This window comes from Meleagris gallopavo, chromosome 2 (genome assembly GCF_905368555.1).
Source record: "Meleagris gallopavo chromosome 2, MGAL_WU_HG_1.1, whole genome shotgun sequence".
NCBI lineage: Eukaryota > Metazoa > Chordata > Aves > Galliformes > Phasianidae > Meleagris > Meleagris gallopavo.
In genome coordinates, this window is record NC_139405.1 from 16,463,446 (window position 1) to 16,482,617 (window position 19,172).

General features: G+C 36.5%; 1 protein-coding gene across 4 annotated transcripts in view; it reads left to right on the forward strand.

Annotated features, from left to right (window-relative positions):
• LIN9 (lin-9 DREAM MuvB core complex component) overlaps nucleotides 1–19,172 on the forward strand; it is a 35,786-nt gene that overhangs the window by 6,520 nt on the left and 10,094 nt on the right. The window contains exons 1-10 of one of the 4 annotated variants that reach the window (XM_010706658.4): nucleotides 3,159–3,341; nucleotides 3,789–3,821; nucleotides 4,723–4,817; nucleotides 8,438–8,542; nucleotides 10,412–10,545; nucleotides 13,277–13,402; nucleotides 15,810–15,967; nucleotides 17,183–17,316; nucleotides 18,262–18,381; nucleotides 18,560–18,661. In XM_010706658.4, coding sequence (XP_010704960.1) covers nucleotides 4,815–4,817; nucleotides 8,438–8,542; nucleotides 10,412–10,545; nucleotides 13,277–13,402; nucleotides 15,810–15,967; nucleotides 17,183–17,316; nucleotides 18,262–18,381; nucleotides 18,560–18,661 — 882 coding nt within the window. In that variant the 5' untranslated portion in view covers nucleotides 3,159–3,341; nucleotides 3,789–3,821; nucleotides 4,723–4,814. Of the gene's footprint in view, nucleotides 1–3,158; nucleotides 3,342–3,788; nucleotides 3,822–4,722; nucleotides 4,818–8,437; nucleotides 8,553–10,411; nucleotides 10,546–13,276; nucleotides 13,403–15,809; nucleotides 15,968–17,182; nucleotides 17,317–18,261; nucleotides 18,382–18,559; nucleotides 18,662–19,172 lie in introns of those variants that run through there. The other 3 variants (XM_085219131.1, XM_085219132.1, XM_019612634.3) reach the window with 3 other exon arrangements.

Sequence of the window (19,172 nt, forward strand, 5' to 3'; positions counted from 1 at the left end):
TTTGAAAGGGTGTCTGAAGGGTCTTTCACAAATTTAATGCTTTTGTCTGTGTTCCTATTTAAAATAAAAGGATAATTATTGAGAAGTTGTTTTGCTTAATGCTAGTATTGAAAATCTACATTGGAGCATTCACAGCTTCTCATACTGAATCACAGTGATATTCCTAGAATCACAGAATGGCTTAGGTTGGAAGAGACCTTAACGATCATAGAATCATTAAGGTTGGAAAAGACCTCTAAAATAATCTAGTCCAACTGTCCACCTAACACCAATGTTCCCCACTAAACCACGTTCCTTTGTACCACATCTACATGTTTCTTGGAACACCCCCAGGCACAGTGACTCCACCACCTCCCTGGCAGCAGTTGTGAATTTTGCCATGCTTCATCCCAAAGCTGTCTTATTTCCAGTATTAGTCACCTCCGTGATGCAGTGAACCTGGAGGACCTGGAAATAGATTTTGGTCGCAACATCCTATGTGATGCGTAGGCCTTCTTTCTTTGCTTCCACCCATTTCTTGTGAAGTGCTTAATGTTCGCACAAATGAAATCTGCCTGCTTGTCATAATAGGTATTTACATTCAAGCGTATGTGTGTGTTCTGCTTTTATCTCTGTAATTAAAATGCTGATTAAAAAGGCTGCCAGCGATTATGTAATTGTATTCAGAACAGAAGTAGTGTACAAAATTAGCCCCAATTTAATGTGGGGTTGTGATAGTATGAATCCAGTAATTATTGTGACCGAAAATTAGAATTGTTTCAGAAAACTTAGTCTATTCTGAACAATAGTGATCTTTATGGTTTCTGAAATGTTTTTATCTGTATTAAACGTTGGGTGTGTTTTGTTGAAACCTGTTACTACTCAGAAGGTCATCCTACTTTCAGTTTTTGTGTCCCTGGTTGAACATGAAATACTGCCAAACTAAATGGAAAATAGAAGGGATTGGACTGTTTTCCTTGAAGTTTGATAAGACAAGAAAACTTGACAAGAAAATCTATGCATCAAATTATTGTCAGTAAAATTAAGCTTAGTTACACATCTCTGTTGTCATTTTGATTTTCTACATTTATTCTAATGCTTTAAACTAGATATTTTCTTCAATTTGTTACATTAAAATATTTCAGTTTTACTTCAAACTCACCTAGATCAGAAAATATACGATGGCTTTAATTTACCCTGTAATATCTTTGTGATACAAAGCTACTCCTCAGTTACAAGAGGTGAATCCACTTGGAACCAGGTCAGCACAGAAGCAAGTTCCTGTACCAGCCACTTTTATGTCTCCAAGGCAGGTTCTGCCTGACCAACCTGATCCTTCCATGAGCGAGTGACCTGCTTGGTAGATGAGAGAAAGGCTGTTGCTGTACTCTACCTATAATGCAGCAAAGCCTTTGACACTGTCTTCCAGTTATTGTTACTGAGAAATTGGCAGCCTGTGGCTCTTTGCTGGATGGAGGACTGGGCCCAAAGAGTGGTGGTGAATGGAATTACATCCAGCAGGCGATCGGTCACCAGTGGTGTTCCCCAGGGGTCAGTATTGGGGCCTGTCCTGTTTAATAGCTTTACTGATGATCTGGATGAGAGGATTGAGTGCACCCTCAGGAAGTTTGCAATTGACACCAAGTTGGGAGGAAGTGTTGATCTGGGGAGTAGGAAGGACAGTATCTGGACAGGCTGGATGGATGGGCTGAAGCCAATGGGATGGAGTTCAACGCAACCAAGTGCTGGGTCCCGCACTTTGGTCACAACAACCCCAGGCGATGTTACGGGCTTGGGGTAGAGTGGCTGAAGGACCTGTGTAGAAGAATGGATGTGGGGGTGTTGGCTGACACTCGGCTGAACATGAGCCAGCAGTATGGCCAAGAAGGCCAATGGCATCCTGCAATAGTGCAGCCAGCAGGAGCAGGGAGGGCATCGTCCCCCTGTACTCAGCTCTGGTGAGGCTGCACCTTGAGTGCTGTGTTCAGCGCTGGGCCTCTCAGGAATGTCCCTGAGGCCCTGGAACGTGTCCAGAAAAGGGCTGTGAAGGGTCTGGAGCACAAGTCTTATGAGGAGCAGCTCAGGGAACTGAGATTGTTCAATCTGGAAAAGACGTTCAGGGTGACCTTATTGCTCTCTACGTCTGCCTGAAAGGAGCTTGTGGCCAGGTGGGGTTCAGGCTCTTCTCCTGGATAACTAGCGATAGGATGAGAGTGAATGACCTCAAGTTGTGCCATAGGAGGTTCAACATAGGTTGGAATATTAGGAAACATTTCTTCTCCAAAAGAGTGGTCAGGTGCTGGAATGGGCTGCCCAGGGAGGTAGTGGAGTCATCATCCCTTTAGGTGTTCAAGGAATGTTCAGATGTTGCCCTAAGGGATTTGGTTTAGTGGGGAAGTAGTATTAGTGGTAGGTGGATGGTTGGACTATATGATCTTGGAGGTCTTTTCCAGCCTTGGCGATTCCATCAATCTGTGATTCAAGCTGTCAAAGTTTACTTCACCTGTGAAAGAAATGTGCAGGAAGGGCAACAGCGTAGCCCAAGTCTGTTACCTTGCAGTTGAGCAGCTTGGAAGAAACTGGGAGAGGGGCCTTCCAAACCACCAATGAGTGAAAGCTAGTTCTGTTTCATTGCCCAAACTCAAACAGGTGTTGTCAGCAAACACTGAAAGAATAAGGAATGCAAGTGGTTGTTTTTTGTTTCTTTTTTTTCTTTTTTTTCCTGTCCTCACTCTTCCTGTGTTCACTTCCAACAGCCCACCCCAAGCCAAAATACTTTGTTCTCTTGGAAAGGGGCAATATTTCATTTTTGGCTCTGTGATGTTCCTTGTAATATGTCCTCCTGAAGCAAGGATCTCTGGCATTATGAAGTTAGTGGGCTTAGGGCACAGAAATAGAAGAGTCACAAGTAAAGGGATTTCCAGACCTTTGGAGTAAAAATTTCTCTCTGGAACTGCAGTTTGTGAGAAGCTGAAGGAAGGACCTGGGGAAAGTGAGGAGGCAGAGGAGGAAGCAGTGCTAGAAGGAAAGATTGCAACAGTGGGACATAAGTGGGAAGGTAAGGTTGATTTGAGAGGAAGCCGTGAAGTTCTGGAAGCACTTTCAAGCAGAAATATCTTTCCCTTTGTCTTCTCCTAATGTAAGTGCTTCCAACGTTTTCTTCTTAGAGAGCCATTTGCTGACTGCAGAGCATGAGGACAGTGGTGAGGCCTAGCTTTTACTTTTCTCACCCAGAACCACTGCAGAGATCTTACAGATGCCATTCAAGGGGAGCAGTGAAGTTCTGATGGATGCACTACACAGTTTGAAAACAAAGCAAGGATTGTGTCTACATTTCTAATGCCTGAATCTGCTGCAAGGAGGTACTACTGGGGGCAACTGGCTATCTGACCACCTGCTTTTGATCCAAGCTTAGCACACACAGACTACTTCTTGTGTGGACACTTTTGGCATGGAAGAATTTTGAATTAGTCAGATGATTAAAAGAAAGTTACTTACTATATCCTAGTAAATCATGTAATGTAGTTGCACCTGTGTGTTATTTGGACGTTAAGCCTGTTGAGAAGCTGCTATGGTGAATGAAAGTGCTTAGCATCTGAAACAATTCTGTAAGTGTGAAGCTAAAGGAAGAACAAAAAGAATTTTATTGGGTCATAATCATCTAATACTGTCCTTGGTGCAGTGGGAGGTGTCTTGAGTTCACTCATTCAACAGTGAAAGTTTTAATATTCTCATTTCTTCCTAAGAATTAAGAATGAATAAGTTGTATACTTCAAAATTGTTTATGTGGATTTTCTGATATATTTCAGGTTCTTCAGCAAAAGCACTTGTGAGCTTGAAAGGTAAGAAGATAATGTGCTATTTACATGGGCAAATGAAACACCCACTCTGACTTTCATGTGTGCTTAATTTCTGGCTCTAAAACATGAAGAACATAACACTGAAGAATATTTGATTTTGATGTTTTGTTGTGTTTTCTTAAAATATCATTAGTTTTGTTGTTCTTACTAGTTAACTCTGTAGACTGGTAACACTTAGTGGTTGAAACTGTGTGTGCTGTGATGTGTTCAGACGCTGTTCTTCTGGATGGCATTCCTGAACAGTGTTACTTGCTTATGCGGCAGCTTTGATGAGAAAATTGAGGTAATTTTTCCTCTCTGGAGGATGAGATAGGAGAAGGATTCTTGGTGAGATCTATACATGTGACAAATTTTACATTAGGAAGGAAATTCATGATCTCTTTGTGTTTTCTGTCAGCAAGTTGTAGGCTAACTCAAAAATCTATTTCTTTTCTTTGAAATTGTCTTCATGAGCGTTACAGACAACTGAATACTTAAAATCTGCCTAACAATAGAGAAGTTTCATTACATATTATGAGGCTTGTACTACACGAGGAAGATGACATGGTTTGCTGAATCTTTTAATTAACATAGCTTGTTTCACTTAGATTTTGTTTTACTTGTTGGTTTGCACCTGCTTAATCACTTTATTTTCCCCAAGATTCAGTTTTAGCCTGTTACCCTGACGGGGGAAGTAATGGAAGTAACTGATTTCACCAAAGGAGGCTTTATGAAATCTAAACTTTGTTTCAGAAATAATGAAGTTCTTTTCACGTTTCTCCTTTTTTAACTGATGTTCAGATGTTACACTAGGTTTCAGATAGTAGTTAATACTTCTAAGTATATATGCATATATACGTTTATATAATGTTTATGTATTAATGACATGAATTCCTCACAACAGAGGGAAGTTTGTCCAATACGTGGAATGAAAAATATAATTCACTGCAGAAAACTCCCATTTGGAAAAGCAAGAATGTTGGCTCTACTGTGGAAATGGTAAGAAGCAATAAAAAGATAACTTTTGGATTGGCAAAATACGATGAAGTTGATCAAATGCATCAAAAAATTTGGCTGAGAATTCATAGTTTCATAATCTCAGAATGTTAAACTTTCTGCTTCACAAGCAGCCTATGAGGTTCCAATATGAATTGAAAGCATTTTTTATAAATGAATAAGCAAACAAATTAAATTGCTGACCTTGTTCAAGATAGCTGGTAATCATTTTCTCTCATTGGCCATTTTTTTAATCTCATGAAATATCTCATTTCTAAGTTAGGCTCGGAACTGACACGTAAGGAAAAAGAAGGGGAAATGTCACTTCCATCCTTGTGCCTTCTGAGGGGGATATTTTAATAAAGATGAAGGGATGTCTGTGAAATGTTCTGCAGCACTCTGAGAGGGCTCATAAGAGGAGCTTGAGTTAAAGAACGTCCTTGGTGTAGGGAAGTAAAAGTCAAAGAGCCTGAATCTTCCAAGATCATGTGGCCATTGTTTAGGCTGACCATTTCCCCCTCTCTGTTTGAAATATTCCATTGTCACTTATTTCCCCATTGTATCGAGTTCAACCTTTTCTTGATTAGTCTAGGTGTTCTCAACCTTACCTAGCTCTTTGATGTTTGGTTTGGTTTTGCCAGCAGCTCCAATACCTGGTTTGTCTGCATGTGTGTTAGTGTGCTCTTCTTACTACAGACTGAAGAGTGTATGAAATACTCTCTCAATTGCTATGCAGATCTTTCTCCTACACTTTTTTGATGCCACCTTCTTCCAGAGTAATTACAATCAACTTTCCAGCTCTCACCTTTTTTTTTTTTTTTTTTAAATTCAAATTATAATTTATTTATTGTGAAGTGCTTGTTTATTTGAAGTGGAGAATTATGTTTGGAAACTATTGCATTTGCCAGCTCTGCATGCAACCAAAATACTGAGCAGTATCTAGTAGTGCATTAAAGCAGTGTGACTAACATCTGTCACCTAGTTTGTTCAGTGATATTTTTTTTTCTCCCTGTGGAGAGAATCTTACTCAGAGAAAGTATTTGTTTTGGGAGGATTCATGGAGATGTATATACACACATTGCTGAGTGCTTATGCTGGGGAACCACAAAAGTCTACAAAATGCAGCTCCAGGCAGTGGCTGGAACTTTGCTATGGCCCTGACTTCCTGACAGAGATCATGACAGTTTCCAGCTGTGTCCCAGGAATGGTTATCTTCTCACAGAAACAAGCTTTACTGGCAATTTAAAAGATAATATGCTCTAAACAACAGAAGTCACTAGCTATAACATTATCAAAAAACTATAATATCAAAACTTTGTCTGTCTCTAAGTACTCTAGATATCAAAAATAAGGAGTCAAACTTTGAATTTAACTCAGTATTTTATATAAAGCTGGGACGTGGGTCAGAGGATAGATTAATATGTTAGTAATGGCGCGTGCTGCATAGAACAGGTTATGACAACATGTTTTGTTGTCTTCTATACTATTTTGAGACCCCTGTACACTAGAAGCTTTAGGTTGTGCTATTGATTGAAAAGTCTTTCCCAAAATGCCTGACCTATTTAGCTAAGGTGGATGTTGTTTCTTTTTGACAGCTGTTATTTTATTCTGGTGTTTGACGTCACTAATCCAGACTGTAAAACTTTTGGGTGGTTCCTTGGAATAGAACTTGATAGCTTTTATTGAGGATTGGAAAGCAGTTCTATTGCAGTAACGTAGCCTTAGCGGAAAGTTGAAGGAACTTTTAAGTTTTTTCTAGGTGGAGTATTTTTGTTCCTATATCGGCACATGATTTTAATCTGGTAATCATCATCAAGTACTGCTGTACAGACATTTGCAAGTGAAAAACAGGTGTTCTGGAACCAGCATCTCAAACATAAATACTGAAATTTAATAGAAAATATCCTAGAGAACTTGACCCCAAATCAGGTAGCCAGATGATGTGATTAAGGTGGAAAAAAAAAGAAAAAGGAAAAAAAAAATAATTTAGTAACATAATAAGAGTTTTTATTGAAACAGGATTGTGATTTCTTTCCATGCTCAAATGTTAGAGTAGTTCTGACCTTCCTTTTTTAGGCTGATAGGTTGTCGAGTTAAACAAAAATGGTATAAAAGAATATAAAGACATTATAATTTAAATCTAATATTGTTTTTAAGATTTAGTAAGTTGTCAGATTTGAAGAAATAAAATCAACACGTGTACATGAAGACAGAGAAACAATATCCAGAACAATTAACATGGTAAACTAATCACTGATAATATGATGTGGGCACTGTTCAGGTACCATGCTAATATATAGTTCTCTGTTCAATGTTTGTCTCTCTCTTGATTCATAAAGTGTATAAGAAATGGGAGTTTCCTTCTTCAATGTGCTTAGGTGTCCAGTACATATACAGAACTATTATCCAACTGCAAGGGGAAAACACACTTCTCTGGGAAAGCACCAGCTGTTCTCATGGCATGGGACAAGCCAATTTTTTGCTACTACTGATTTATTTAATTAGGAACGTGTCTTTTCAGATAGATATTTTAATCAGTTACAAGCTTATTAAATAAATTTCTCATATATAAATGCTTGTTAGTGAAATTTTATTTTTCTTTCTTGATTTATTTTATGATTGCTACTGGGGACTTACTTTTGCTGTTAATATTCTTCACATAGTGGGAGCTACAGATTTCATACCAATACCAATTTGCAGCATTCCACCACTTCTACTGGCAGAAGTGATATCCTCATTTGTTCGACCTTTATTCGCAACCTTTGTTAATAGTTTGAATTACTATGGTGCAGCCCTGAAATTCTGCAAAGGAGAGACACTTCAATTATGACTGGCTCCTGCTGCAATTTTCATGGAAGGGAAAGCTTCTTGCTTTCAGTACTGACAGCCAGTCAGAGATTGTTGTTTTGACCTCATTGAAAACTCAAAATTTTTGCTGTAGAGTTGAGGAATAACTAAACAGAAGTGTTAGAAAGGAGGGACAAGCTTCCTAACACACATTTACAGTATATTTTTTAGTCAGCCTTCTCATTCTTTTTGGGTTATAACCTCTTAGCATGAGTAAATTTTTGTCAGCATAATTTCTAATTTCTTCTCGTATCTGATAGCTTGATAACTTATACAAGCTTTACGTTCTTCAGATGTGAACTTAAAATTCTCCAGTGTAGGTACTTCCAATAAATTAAAAATAATAATAGTAAAATAATAGGCCCGTATGATCCTTGAAAAAATATGTATACAGCTAATATTTTTTTATGAGAGCATACCAAAAACACAGTTTAGACAATTTGTTTTACCAAAAATTTAGAACAAACTGTTTAAGAGAGTTGTTTATAACCAACATAAGTAATGCATTAAGCTTAGATATACAAGTGTTCAGACATCTAACTCATCTGGATACAAGTGGGAGTTAAGTTCTAAATTCTTGCCTGGGACTGGGCCAGCAGCATGGTAATGGATAATAGTTAGCACTGGAAAGCCTTGACCTTAAATTCCTTGTGCCTTAAAACTAGTAGGTGGCAAGAGAAAAGGCATTCCATTTCTCTCACTGAATACCGTGCATGAACAGAGAAATCTGTTTTTATTTTTTTCTTATAATTCATTCTCAATTTTGATATGTGCAGCCCTTCAGAAATTCAAAACGGAGTCGACTCTTCTGTGAAGAAGATGACAGACAAATAAACACAAGGTCACCCAAAAGAAATCAGAAGGTTGTGATGGTTCCACAGGTACCTACATGTATGCAGATATTTTTACCAAAAATGGGAACATGCCCATCTGTTTTAGTTGAAGAATAGAATATGTTTGCTTTTCAAGTTGCACTATCTGTCTGTGAAAATGCCTGTGAGGAAAGATGTTGCTAGGAGTAAGCCTCAATTCAAACCACATTTGTATTTTCTTCATCATAAGAAGTTCCTACGATTGTTTATGAGAGTGCTTGTTCTTTTTGATGCTGGACATAAGAATACAGAGCTAGAAAGCAGTTCAGAGATACAGCATATCTTACTCCCGCACAAATTTATTCCGCTTCAGTTAAAAACTGGCTAGGGTTCTTCCCCAGATTACATCATTTAGAAGACTTCTATATAAATTAATATATTTCAGTAGTTAGGAAACTTGCTGTAGAGTTACAGCCTTCAATATATTCATAGCCATCTCTACCTTTGTCCTGAAATGATGCCATCCTCCAGTTCAGATAGCTTGTTTATCTGCTCCATTGCTTGATTGTCTGCTTCTTGGTATAGCACAAAAGAGTAGCAGTTATTTTTCTTGCCCTTTATTTGCTGTGTTAAACCAGGCAGCATTTCTTAGTTTCAAAGAATTGGCTCTCTGACACTTCTGTCATCCAAATCACTTCTCTGTGTACCATCACCTTGTGAGCCTAGATTGCCACACTGAACAAGTAGTACTTGAATGTGCACCTTGTGAACCGTACTGTGCTGTGTAGAATGGGGAAGACTTAGTAACTGCTGTTTTGCTGGATTTGTTTTGTCAAAGACGTTTCTCTCTTTTGTTACTATGATTTCTTAACAGTCGAAAGGCCTGGATAATGTCCTGTGCCTAGTTCATTTGTTCTTCAATGTTGGAGGTCCCACGATTGCTAGAAAAACCTTTATGAGAGCCTATAGCTGCTTTAACACATGGATCTTAACATTGTGCTAGCCTTTGTTTCTTTGAGTTCCAATGGAAGAAAGGGGGGCTGTATGTACAAGGCATAACAGGTTGTTTCCTCCCAGTTTTTTCCTGCAAGGTGCCTACCTTGTGCTTTATTTTGTTATTGCTGCTGCTAAAGATCATTTGTGAGCGTTTGGGAAAGGATAACAACTAATTATGACATAGGGACCCAGTTAAACTAATGTTCTTGAAAAGCTGTTAGTTTTCAGGAAGCTTTTCTTTCTGTTAGTCAAGATAGCCATCCCTGTAAGGAAATTACAGAGCTATTTTCCTAGTCTTCTTTAAACAGTTCTTAGATTATGCATGCGATCTAAGACAGTGCCTTTCTGCAATTTATAAAATAGCTGTCAAACTTAGTTTAAACTTGATTGCTTATGTCCATGCTAGGTACTCTTCCAGCTTTTCAAAAAGTAGATGCTCTGCTCGGGGCTTTGACATTATTGTGCTAGCTTCATCTTAAGTTTAAGAGTTATCAAGAGTAGAAGCAGTAGGGTAGATGAGGTGACTGATGTTGCTGGCATTTGAGCTACCAGATCACATATGCCAACTTGAGACTATTCTGTAGAGCCTCAAACATTTGAGGCCTGTGTGTACTTCAGTACCAACACTGTTATTAGCAATGTAGTTTCAGTGTTGGAAAAAGCTTTCCTTAGAAGAGCTTTGTGCGAAGATAATTTGTTGATAATTTTAGCAGGATCACTGCTAAAGTTTGCTATCTGTTTTGTTTGATTGTGTTGCTGATAAAGTGCAGTAAGGTTTATTACAGATTTGCAGCAACAACAAAAAAATTTCATGTAACAATATGTGGAATTAAAATGTAGCAATTGTTAATGTATGAACTTGTATCAAGAAAATCTAGTTACATTATTTGAGTATTGAAGAACAGTAGACTGTTTAACTGTTTCCTTTATTTTGCTATACAGAAGTTTAATACAACGATGTCAACACCAGACAAGAAAGCTTCACAGAAGATTGGCTTACGGCTTCGTAACCTACTCAAACTTCCCAAAGCTCACAAGTGGTGCATATATGAATGGTTCTATTCTAATATAGATAAGTATGTGTCCTTCGTGTAAGCATATAGATATTCTATTAGTATAGAAACAAGTTGTTTTCTGAAATTGAACTGTATATTTCCATATACTGTTTAGACACTCCACAATTTATTCTTGAAAATGATTTTTTTTTTTCTTTTTTATCATGAGCAACCTACTTGGGTAGTTCTTTTAGTTCTTGGAATGTCTCCTCGTGGAAATAATTAATTCTTTTATGGCCTCTGCCTCTAGCAGTTGCAAGATTTTATTCATTTGTTTTTAGCTTTATGAAGTTAGCAGAACACTTATGTTTTTTGAACCCTTGGGTCAGTGGTGTACAATGAAGATGGAAAGGAGGCTGCCTCTTCAGAAGATACCCATTCCCTACAAGTTGTAAACTTTTATTACGTATATTTCTTCCCTGTTATCCCTGTTGTTTTTATTGTGATTGCAAACAGACTACTGGCTTGTGACTGTTCAGCTCTTCCCTAGATGTCAGCATCTTCTTAGATCTCCTAATCTCCCAGGTTGTCTCCAAAGTCTATGCTTCAGGCTTTGGTACTTTATTGCTTAACACCATAAGGTGGTATAAAAGTGGTTTAAAAGAACCATTTTAACTTAGTCCTAATCAAGGAATGAAATGCAAAAATTGTTACGGATTAACTATTATATGAATCACTAGCGTTGAATAAATTAAAGGATGCCTTCAGAGTTAACAAGCATTCTTTTCCAGAATTTATTACTAATTACTGTTTTTGTTTCCAAATTTAATAAGAATTGCTGCAGCTCTTTTTGTTAACTTTAGCGTGCAATCAGAATGCTACAGAAAAACATTTTCAAATCTGTTCACCACAACCAGAAAAATTACATGTTCATTTCAGTTTGTTCTAAATTCATCTTCTGTGGGAGTTAGTTCTTTTGAAAGAAGTAGTTTTTACATTTTTTTTTTCCTTTTTTTTTTTTCCCCAGGAGGGAGGGAGTGGAAACTCTACTTATTCTTAGTAGTAATTTTAGTATATGACATATACAATCTTTTTTGTTCTTTTTCCTTTTTTTTATTATACAACAGTCCAAGAACTTTTTATTCCCAAATGTCTGTGAAGCCTTAGGGCTATCAGTAAACAAGAATTTGTTTTAGCAGATAAATCCAAAAATATATTTCATAATTATTAGTGTATGCTTGTAATGCTGCTAAGTTACAATCCTGTGAAGATATTATCATAGTTTAATTTATTAAGAAACTACATTTCTATGGAAGAAAAACTTTGTTGTTGTGAGTGATAAGATCTAGACAAGATGAACCATAGTGAAGTTTAAAGCATAGAGCTGTCAACTGATGAAATGTGGTGCTTTTTACACATCTTACAATATTTTAACCAAATCTTATCCTAAATTATCATCAATTTAAGTGCCATTTACTTGCTGGAAGTTTGTAAAATACTTTAATCTTGGCAAATGTCATCTGTGAGATTATTAGGTGATTTAAACTGTTTCAGTTGGATTCTATCTACAGTGCTGTACTTAGGACCATTTTTCTGTAAAATTTCACTGACTTTGTTATGGTTGGAAACTTCTAAAGAGCATCTTACTACTACAGGGATCAGAGGGCTCCAGTTGGCTTACACCATTTCCCAGAGCTTCCAGACTTGTAAATGCTGTGGGCTTACAGTTTGCCTGCTTAGAATTAAGTGACAGTAAAAATCAAATACAGATTGTTTCTCTTTCTCTTTCTTTTAAAAAGCTTTCCTTTACAGGGATGTCTTATGTTACTGAAAGTAAATCTGATTAAAATAAAACTTTTTCTGCACTCCCTAATCTGTTTTTTGAGCGTGATTGATGATCTTTAGCAGTTTTTCTTTCCACTCTTAAATCCCAATGCCCTGCAGAGAATGGAGGAAAGTGGCTTTATCTTGGATGCATTTCTTTTGTTCTCACCAGGTGAGATCTATTCCAGTTGCAATGGTCTGTAATGATTAACCTGCTATTAGATAGGCATATCCATTGCAGCTCCCTTGTTTCCTCAGGCCAAGAAGAATGTAGTACTACAAAGTAAAATGCAGTCATAAACACAAGGTGTATCTTTGTGTTATGACAGATCATAGCATCTAAGAGAAGTTCGTAAGTTGGTAGGTTCTCTGAACTTTCACTTCTATTGTAGTAATCCTCTGCTTCATTGTGGAGTCATGGTATGATGTATATCTGTCCTGAAGAGCTACAGTGACAAATTGGCTCAATTTCTTGTATTTTGGGAACCCTCTGAGAATCTGATTTATTATTGAATGAATTTATGAAAAAGGAACTATTTTTCTATTCCTCAGTATCACCTTGCAAATGACTATTGTCCCTTCCTTTATTCTTAATACCTTGCTGCATCTTAATGGTTTCCTTCAGTGGGGTGCAGTGTCTCCATGACATTTTGTTGGCTTTGCTGAAGTTTCTTTTGATGCTCTTATACACATTACAAAGCAGAATGACTGTGTTTCCCCATAGTAGCAAGACAGATGAACACTTTTAAACATAATTCATAGTAAGGCTCAAGCAGAACAATAGTCCTGGAAACTTTCTGTCTTTTGTTTTCAAGTGACTTGATTTCAGATTAAATGTATCCTTGAAATAGAATTAGGGTTTTTTTTATTTATATGTATTTGTACTTTTCATTTTTGATGTATTTCTTATGATGATTTTTTTTTTTAAGAATCTTCTGACAAAACTTTACTGAGTGTAGTTAATAGAGAACCAATTATATTTTAACAGACCACTATTTGAAGGAGATAATGATTTCTGTGTATGCCTGAAGGAATCTTTTCCAAATCTGAAAACCAGAAAATTGACAAGAGTTGAATGGGGAAAAATCAGACGATTAATGGGAAAACCGCGGAGGTAAGTTTTTTTTTCTTTTCATTTAATAACTGCACGTAGTTTTCATGTTACCTGAATTGTTTTTTTCTGAATCACTTTGCATACGGATAGTAGATAACAAATGTGTGTGGAGTAGTGTTCTCTGAGCATATACATCACTTCTTACCCCTCCATTCTCATAAGCTTGTACTTGAGATGTTCTCTACCCACTCTGGATATGTGATAAGCTAGGGTATGTTGAAATTATTACTGCATCTTCTATGTTGCATTACTTCCTGGAATGGAAAGCAGGGCAGTTTTCCACTATGTATTTTCTAGAAATAAGTACCTCTTCATAGGGAAAACAAGTGCACATTTTCATCTCGTTTATTGTATCATTTCTTTAAACTATTTTCTAGATTTTCAACCTCTTCTGGCTTGGCTGCCAAAACAAAGAGGGGAAAACTCAGTCATACAATATCAGACATTGTAGACAAGAATCCAGTATTGAATGAAGAGCATAGTTTTTCCTCTATTTAAGAATTCATATTCTTTATGTATAAAATATATATAATTATATATGTATATAAAAATATATATAAAATAACTTTTAAACCCACTGTCAGAACCGTTACAGCTTGGAGAAGAAAAGGTTCAGGGGGTGATCTTATCTATGTGTACAAACACGTGAAGGGAGGATATAAAAACGAGAGAGACTGGCTTTTTTCAGTGGTGTCTAGAGAAAATGCAGTGGGCACAAACTCAAACACAGGAGGGTGCCTTCTGAACATAAGGAATTGTTTTATTTTATTTTTCACTGGAGCAGGTTGCCAGGAGAAGTTCCTGCCCTGGAGATGCTCAAAGGCCATCTGGACATGGTCATGGGCAACCTGCTCTCAGTGTCCCTGCTTGAGCAGGGCAGTTGGACCAGATGCCTTCAGCATTCTAGTTGCCTGAGCAACACAGACACTCCATTCCCCATGTAACTTTGAAACTATGTGTAAGACAAAAGGCCATGATGCATGCACATGGACAAGCAAGTATAAAACTGCAAGTCAGTGCAAAAGGAAATGGCCTCAGCACATTGACAGCTTAGTTCTTGTGATCATACATACTGCAAGAAAGAGAAATTTTGGAGATTAGCAAAGTGGCTTTGTGAAACAGTTTGAGTGAGGGATATACAGAAGAAAACATACGAATGTTTATTTCAGCATATAATAAGAGTAATAAGGAGACTTGGAAATAGAGGAGCTGGCTGCTCAATACGACATGAGAGATAAATAACTAAGCAAGATCTTTATGAGTTTTTAAAAAGAAAATAGTTGGTGGTATGGAATGGGGAACCAGTGGAGAAACTATCAGTGTTGTCTAAAATAACCTCATTAAATAGCACTTTTTATTGATCGCTGATCAATATTTAACTAATAAGTTCTACAGAGAATGCTTAAATTGCACTTGACTACAGTAAAGCAATTAATAAAGTTGTAGTAAATTATTTCATAAATAACTGCTTCTGCAATTATGCAGACCTGTGATAGCATCTGTACTCCTTTAAAGGGTTTCTGTTGTCCACACAGGAATGATTCCTTAATTAATAAGGCATAGAGATAGGAGCAATGACTTTGTGCTTTCAGTATTATTCTCGTGCATCATGCCTATTCAGGAGATTAAAAGTGAAAATGAACAAAACCAAATAAGGACCTTGTAAGTCTGCAATCTCTTGAATTACATTGTAAGACCAAAGCAAAGGGAGAGATGAATGTTAGAGATGATCTGATTTTACACGAGAACCTCTGTTCAAACAAATTTATACTGTACTGTGATCAGTGTCAGAACAATTAATCTACATAATAGAGATCTGCGTCTAAGAGGTACTTGGCATGAATGCAAGTAGAAGAGACGGGGAAATGCCCTTTTATGTTGAGTCTACTGTCCTTTCATACTAAGTTTAACCTTCAAAGAGTTCTACTGTGTACAGTAGGTGATGGCAGGCAGGTACCTTACAGTAAATCCTGAGTACAAGCATTGAAGTGGTGTTCAGGATAGGCTGAATGTGAGGCTTGCTTCAGCTTTGTTGTGAAGCCAGATGGACCACTGTAAGCAGAAAAAGCCCTCAAAAGTTGTACTCTTTTGAAATATTAATGCAAACAGCATACCTGAGTCTTTCTGGTTGTTCTGTGGATGGTTTGATGTTTGTTTAGGTTTGTTTGTTGTTGTTTTTTCTGTTGTTGTAATTTTAAGTAAACTGTTACTCTAGGAGCAATAATTCCAGAGACTCAGACCATCTAAATCTGTTCACCAAAATCTTTCTCTCTTGAGCACTTCTCTCCAAGCTTTTTCAATTATTCTCATTGAGTTGTAAACTGTGCTCTTTTGTTTGCTATGTCTTTGTATATGTATGTCTTCAGTGTCGAATTTAAGTATAGTTTTTTACCTTATCATACTGTAGGTGCTCCTCTGCGTTCTTTGAGGAAGAAAGATCAGCATTAAAACAGAAGCGGCAGAAAATAAGACTTTTGCAGCAGCGTAAAGTTGCAGATATTTCACAGTTCAAAGATCTTCCAGATGAAATTCCATTACCCCTTGTAATAGGAACAAAAGTTACAGGTAATTTCTTAAAGAAAAAAAAAACCTAATAAACAATACCCAAGATTTTTGCAAAGATTTTGGTAAACTGTAGTGTATATAGTGTGCATAGATAAAATAAATTTAAAACATTAAAAACTCATTGCTTTTGTTGCTAGCTCATTGAGAAACTGCTTATAATGATTACCTAGTATTTATAAAACAGTGACGTGGCTTTGAGATATGATCTTGTGGTTTATTATTTCTGGTGTTGAAACTGTAGTTGTTTATTTTTATTGTTGGTATTGTTTGGGTTTGTTTTGTTTGAAGTAAAGCATATCCAACAAATCCTGGAGAGGTTTCAATGCCAAGAGCTTAGTGCTGTCTGAAAGTTCAAAATATGAGCTAATATAAAACTTAATTTTCCATAAATATAAAAATACATGTCTCAAAACAAACATACAATTGATACTGCAGTGTAGTTGAATACATATGCTGAACAGGACATTGTCTTACGGAAAAAAATACTAATACCCAAGGAAGGAATCTTGTTTAAAAAGTTCCTTTTTGAAGGAAATGCGTTCAGCTTTGCTTAATTTTGTAAAAAGTCTTAAATTCCTGCTTCCTGTCTGTGAAGCAGGAAACTTTTCACTTGAGCACAATATCTCCCACTCTAGCCTCTTCTGTTCATTGCTTTCTGAGTTCTTCAGCATCACTGTCCTTAGTTCTTGCTGAAAAGCAGGCATGCAGAGCACCCTGTATCTTCTCACTCTCCTAGAGCTATATCCTTGAATTGTGCTCTAAATCTTCTAAGCATGCCGTCATCAGTGCAAGTGGTCATAGAGAAATGGTGTGCAAAATCATTCCAAAATTTATTTTTGCCTGCAAAACCTAATTGTCAGAAGGTATTGGGTGTTAAATAGTATTTTGTCTAGACATAAGTGTAGTGCTGAAGATTAGATGTGGGAAATATTTGTCTTGCAAAAATAAATTTGACAAAAATTGGGTAGTGTTGCTAGCAGATACAGGTTTTTTTTCAGGGCTTACAATTTTTTCATCTAATCTAGTCAGTTTTGTTTGTTTGGCTTTTTTTATACATGTATTGGATGGTGCCAAGGTTACATGCAGAAGATTTGCTACATCTGTTCTTCTCAATGACATCAGAGCATTATAATATTTGCGATTTTGTGGAGGTTTTTGTTATTGATATTTTTTTCTTTCATTTGTTGGTGTTTTGTTTTGTTTTGTTTTTTTTAGCACGATTACGAGGTGTCCACGATGGGCTATTCACAGGACAGATAGAAGCAGTAGACACCCTTAACGCTACGTACAGAGTCACTTTTGACAGGGCAGGTCTTGGAACACAAACAATCCCAGATTATGAAGTTCTTGTAAGTATTAATGATACATTCTCAAAATAGCTGTAATGCAAATTCTTTTTTTTTTTTTTTTTTTTAAATCTACAGTTATATTCTTTAATCTAGAAGAAGAAAATTCAAAGTATCAATTACATCCAGGGTAGTGTTGTTATAAACCAGAAACAAGCATAACAGATGTATGGGAATTTCCAGGAGAATGAGTTTCTTCTGCTGATTGTTATATAGAATCACTTTCTCTAATACAAATGTAATGACTTAGGCTGAAATAACAGAATAGAGTTACTGTTTTAGACTGAGTATGAAGAAGTATAATGAGTAATGTAAGTTTTCAAAGAGAATTCTGCTGTGGGATCTAGGCAGAATTTCTAGAGTTGTTCAAGGAAACCTGACTCTGTAATTTGCCGAAGTCAGGAAAGGCTTAAGATAGTTGGAAGCAAGTATTATATGTTGATCGAGTAATTTTGAAACATTTGTGGTAATGAAACTAATTGTGAGAATGTTACTTCAGCCAAAAAAAATTGACTTATTTCCTAGCTCTCATGCTTTTATATTGATTTATGAATTTCAGGGAATTGTTTCTGATAAATAGTCTGACCTAGACTGCAAGATTTTTAGAGGGCAGCATGTTCTTTTGTATCTTGTGTATCATTCAGTCTACTAAAGGAAGATAAAATTGTCTGAGGTCTACTCTCTCTTGCAGGATTTGGGTTGGTGGGGTTTTTTGTTTGTTTTAATGCAGTGCTATAACACTTTTCAAACTCCAGCTGCGGAATATAGTTTTGAAGCTGCCATTAACCCCAAAGCAAAATGCTTCTCCTTTTTGTTGCTCGGGCTTGGAGCGTAGTTGGGCATGGCTAATCCAGATTCCAGAAATAAAATATGTATTTGAGAAGGTATGTTAAGCTTTTAAATTAGCCTGACACCTGAAGAATATCCTTATTTTTCTTGTCTTTGCAGAGTAATGAACCTCATGAAACCATGCCAATTGCTGCCTTCGGGCAGAAACAACGACCTTCTAGGTTCTTTATGACCCCTCCCCGGCTGCATTATACACCTTCACTCCAGTCTCCAATTACAGTAAGTTGTTTATTTCATGTAATTTATAACATTATTCAGTGAAATATTTTATGATAAATCTTGAAGCTGTTAGCTTCATACAGTCTTTGAGGTAAGTTTTCTCAGGTTTCTCAATAAGGTAATTTTAGCAAATCCCTCTAAAAATAAGCTAATAAATGAAATACTCTTTCTTGTATAGGACAGCGATCCTTTATTAGGACAGTCGTCATGGAAAAACAAAATTTCAGGCACAGACAGTGAAACGCTAGGTGGCTTTCCAGTAGAGTTCCTCATTCAAGTGGTAAGTGTTAACTTCTGCTCTTCATTTTGTTGTGTATTGCCATTTCTGTGTTTATTCTACCTATTCTTCTGCAGTTAAATGAAATGCTGGTGATATATGAAAGATAGTAATATCAAAATGATTAAATTATCAGAAGAAATTAGTAGTACATTTTAAAATTTTTTCCTCATTTATTAATGAACTTTAAAATACGTTCCTCTTTTCTTGGACCTCAGAAAGATCTTATGTCTCCAGAAGTCTCTCTTATCTTTCCTAGTTCTACCAGTGGTCTAAAAAGATATAATTTTTATCCCCCAAATCCAAATTGTTTTATGATTCATCTTCATGAAATAATTCTTCAGTTCAGAAAATTATAGGCAACTAATGTTAGGAAGATGAGATTTATTGAATATCAAATATAATCTAAGCAATTTACTCTTCAGTAATTGATCATGTGAGCTTGGTTTACAATCTATGGTTGAATTATTTAATGGTGTAAAGTAGTTTGAAATGTGCTAAAAGAAATTGGAAT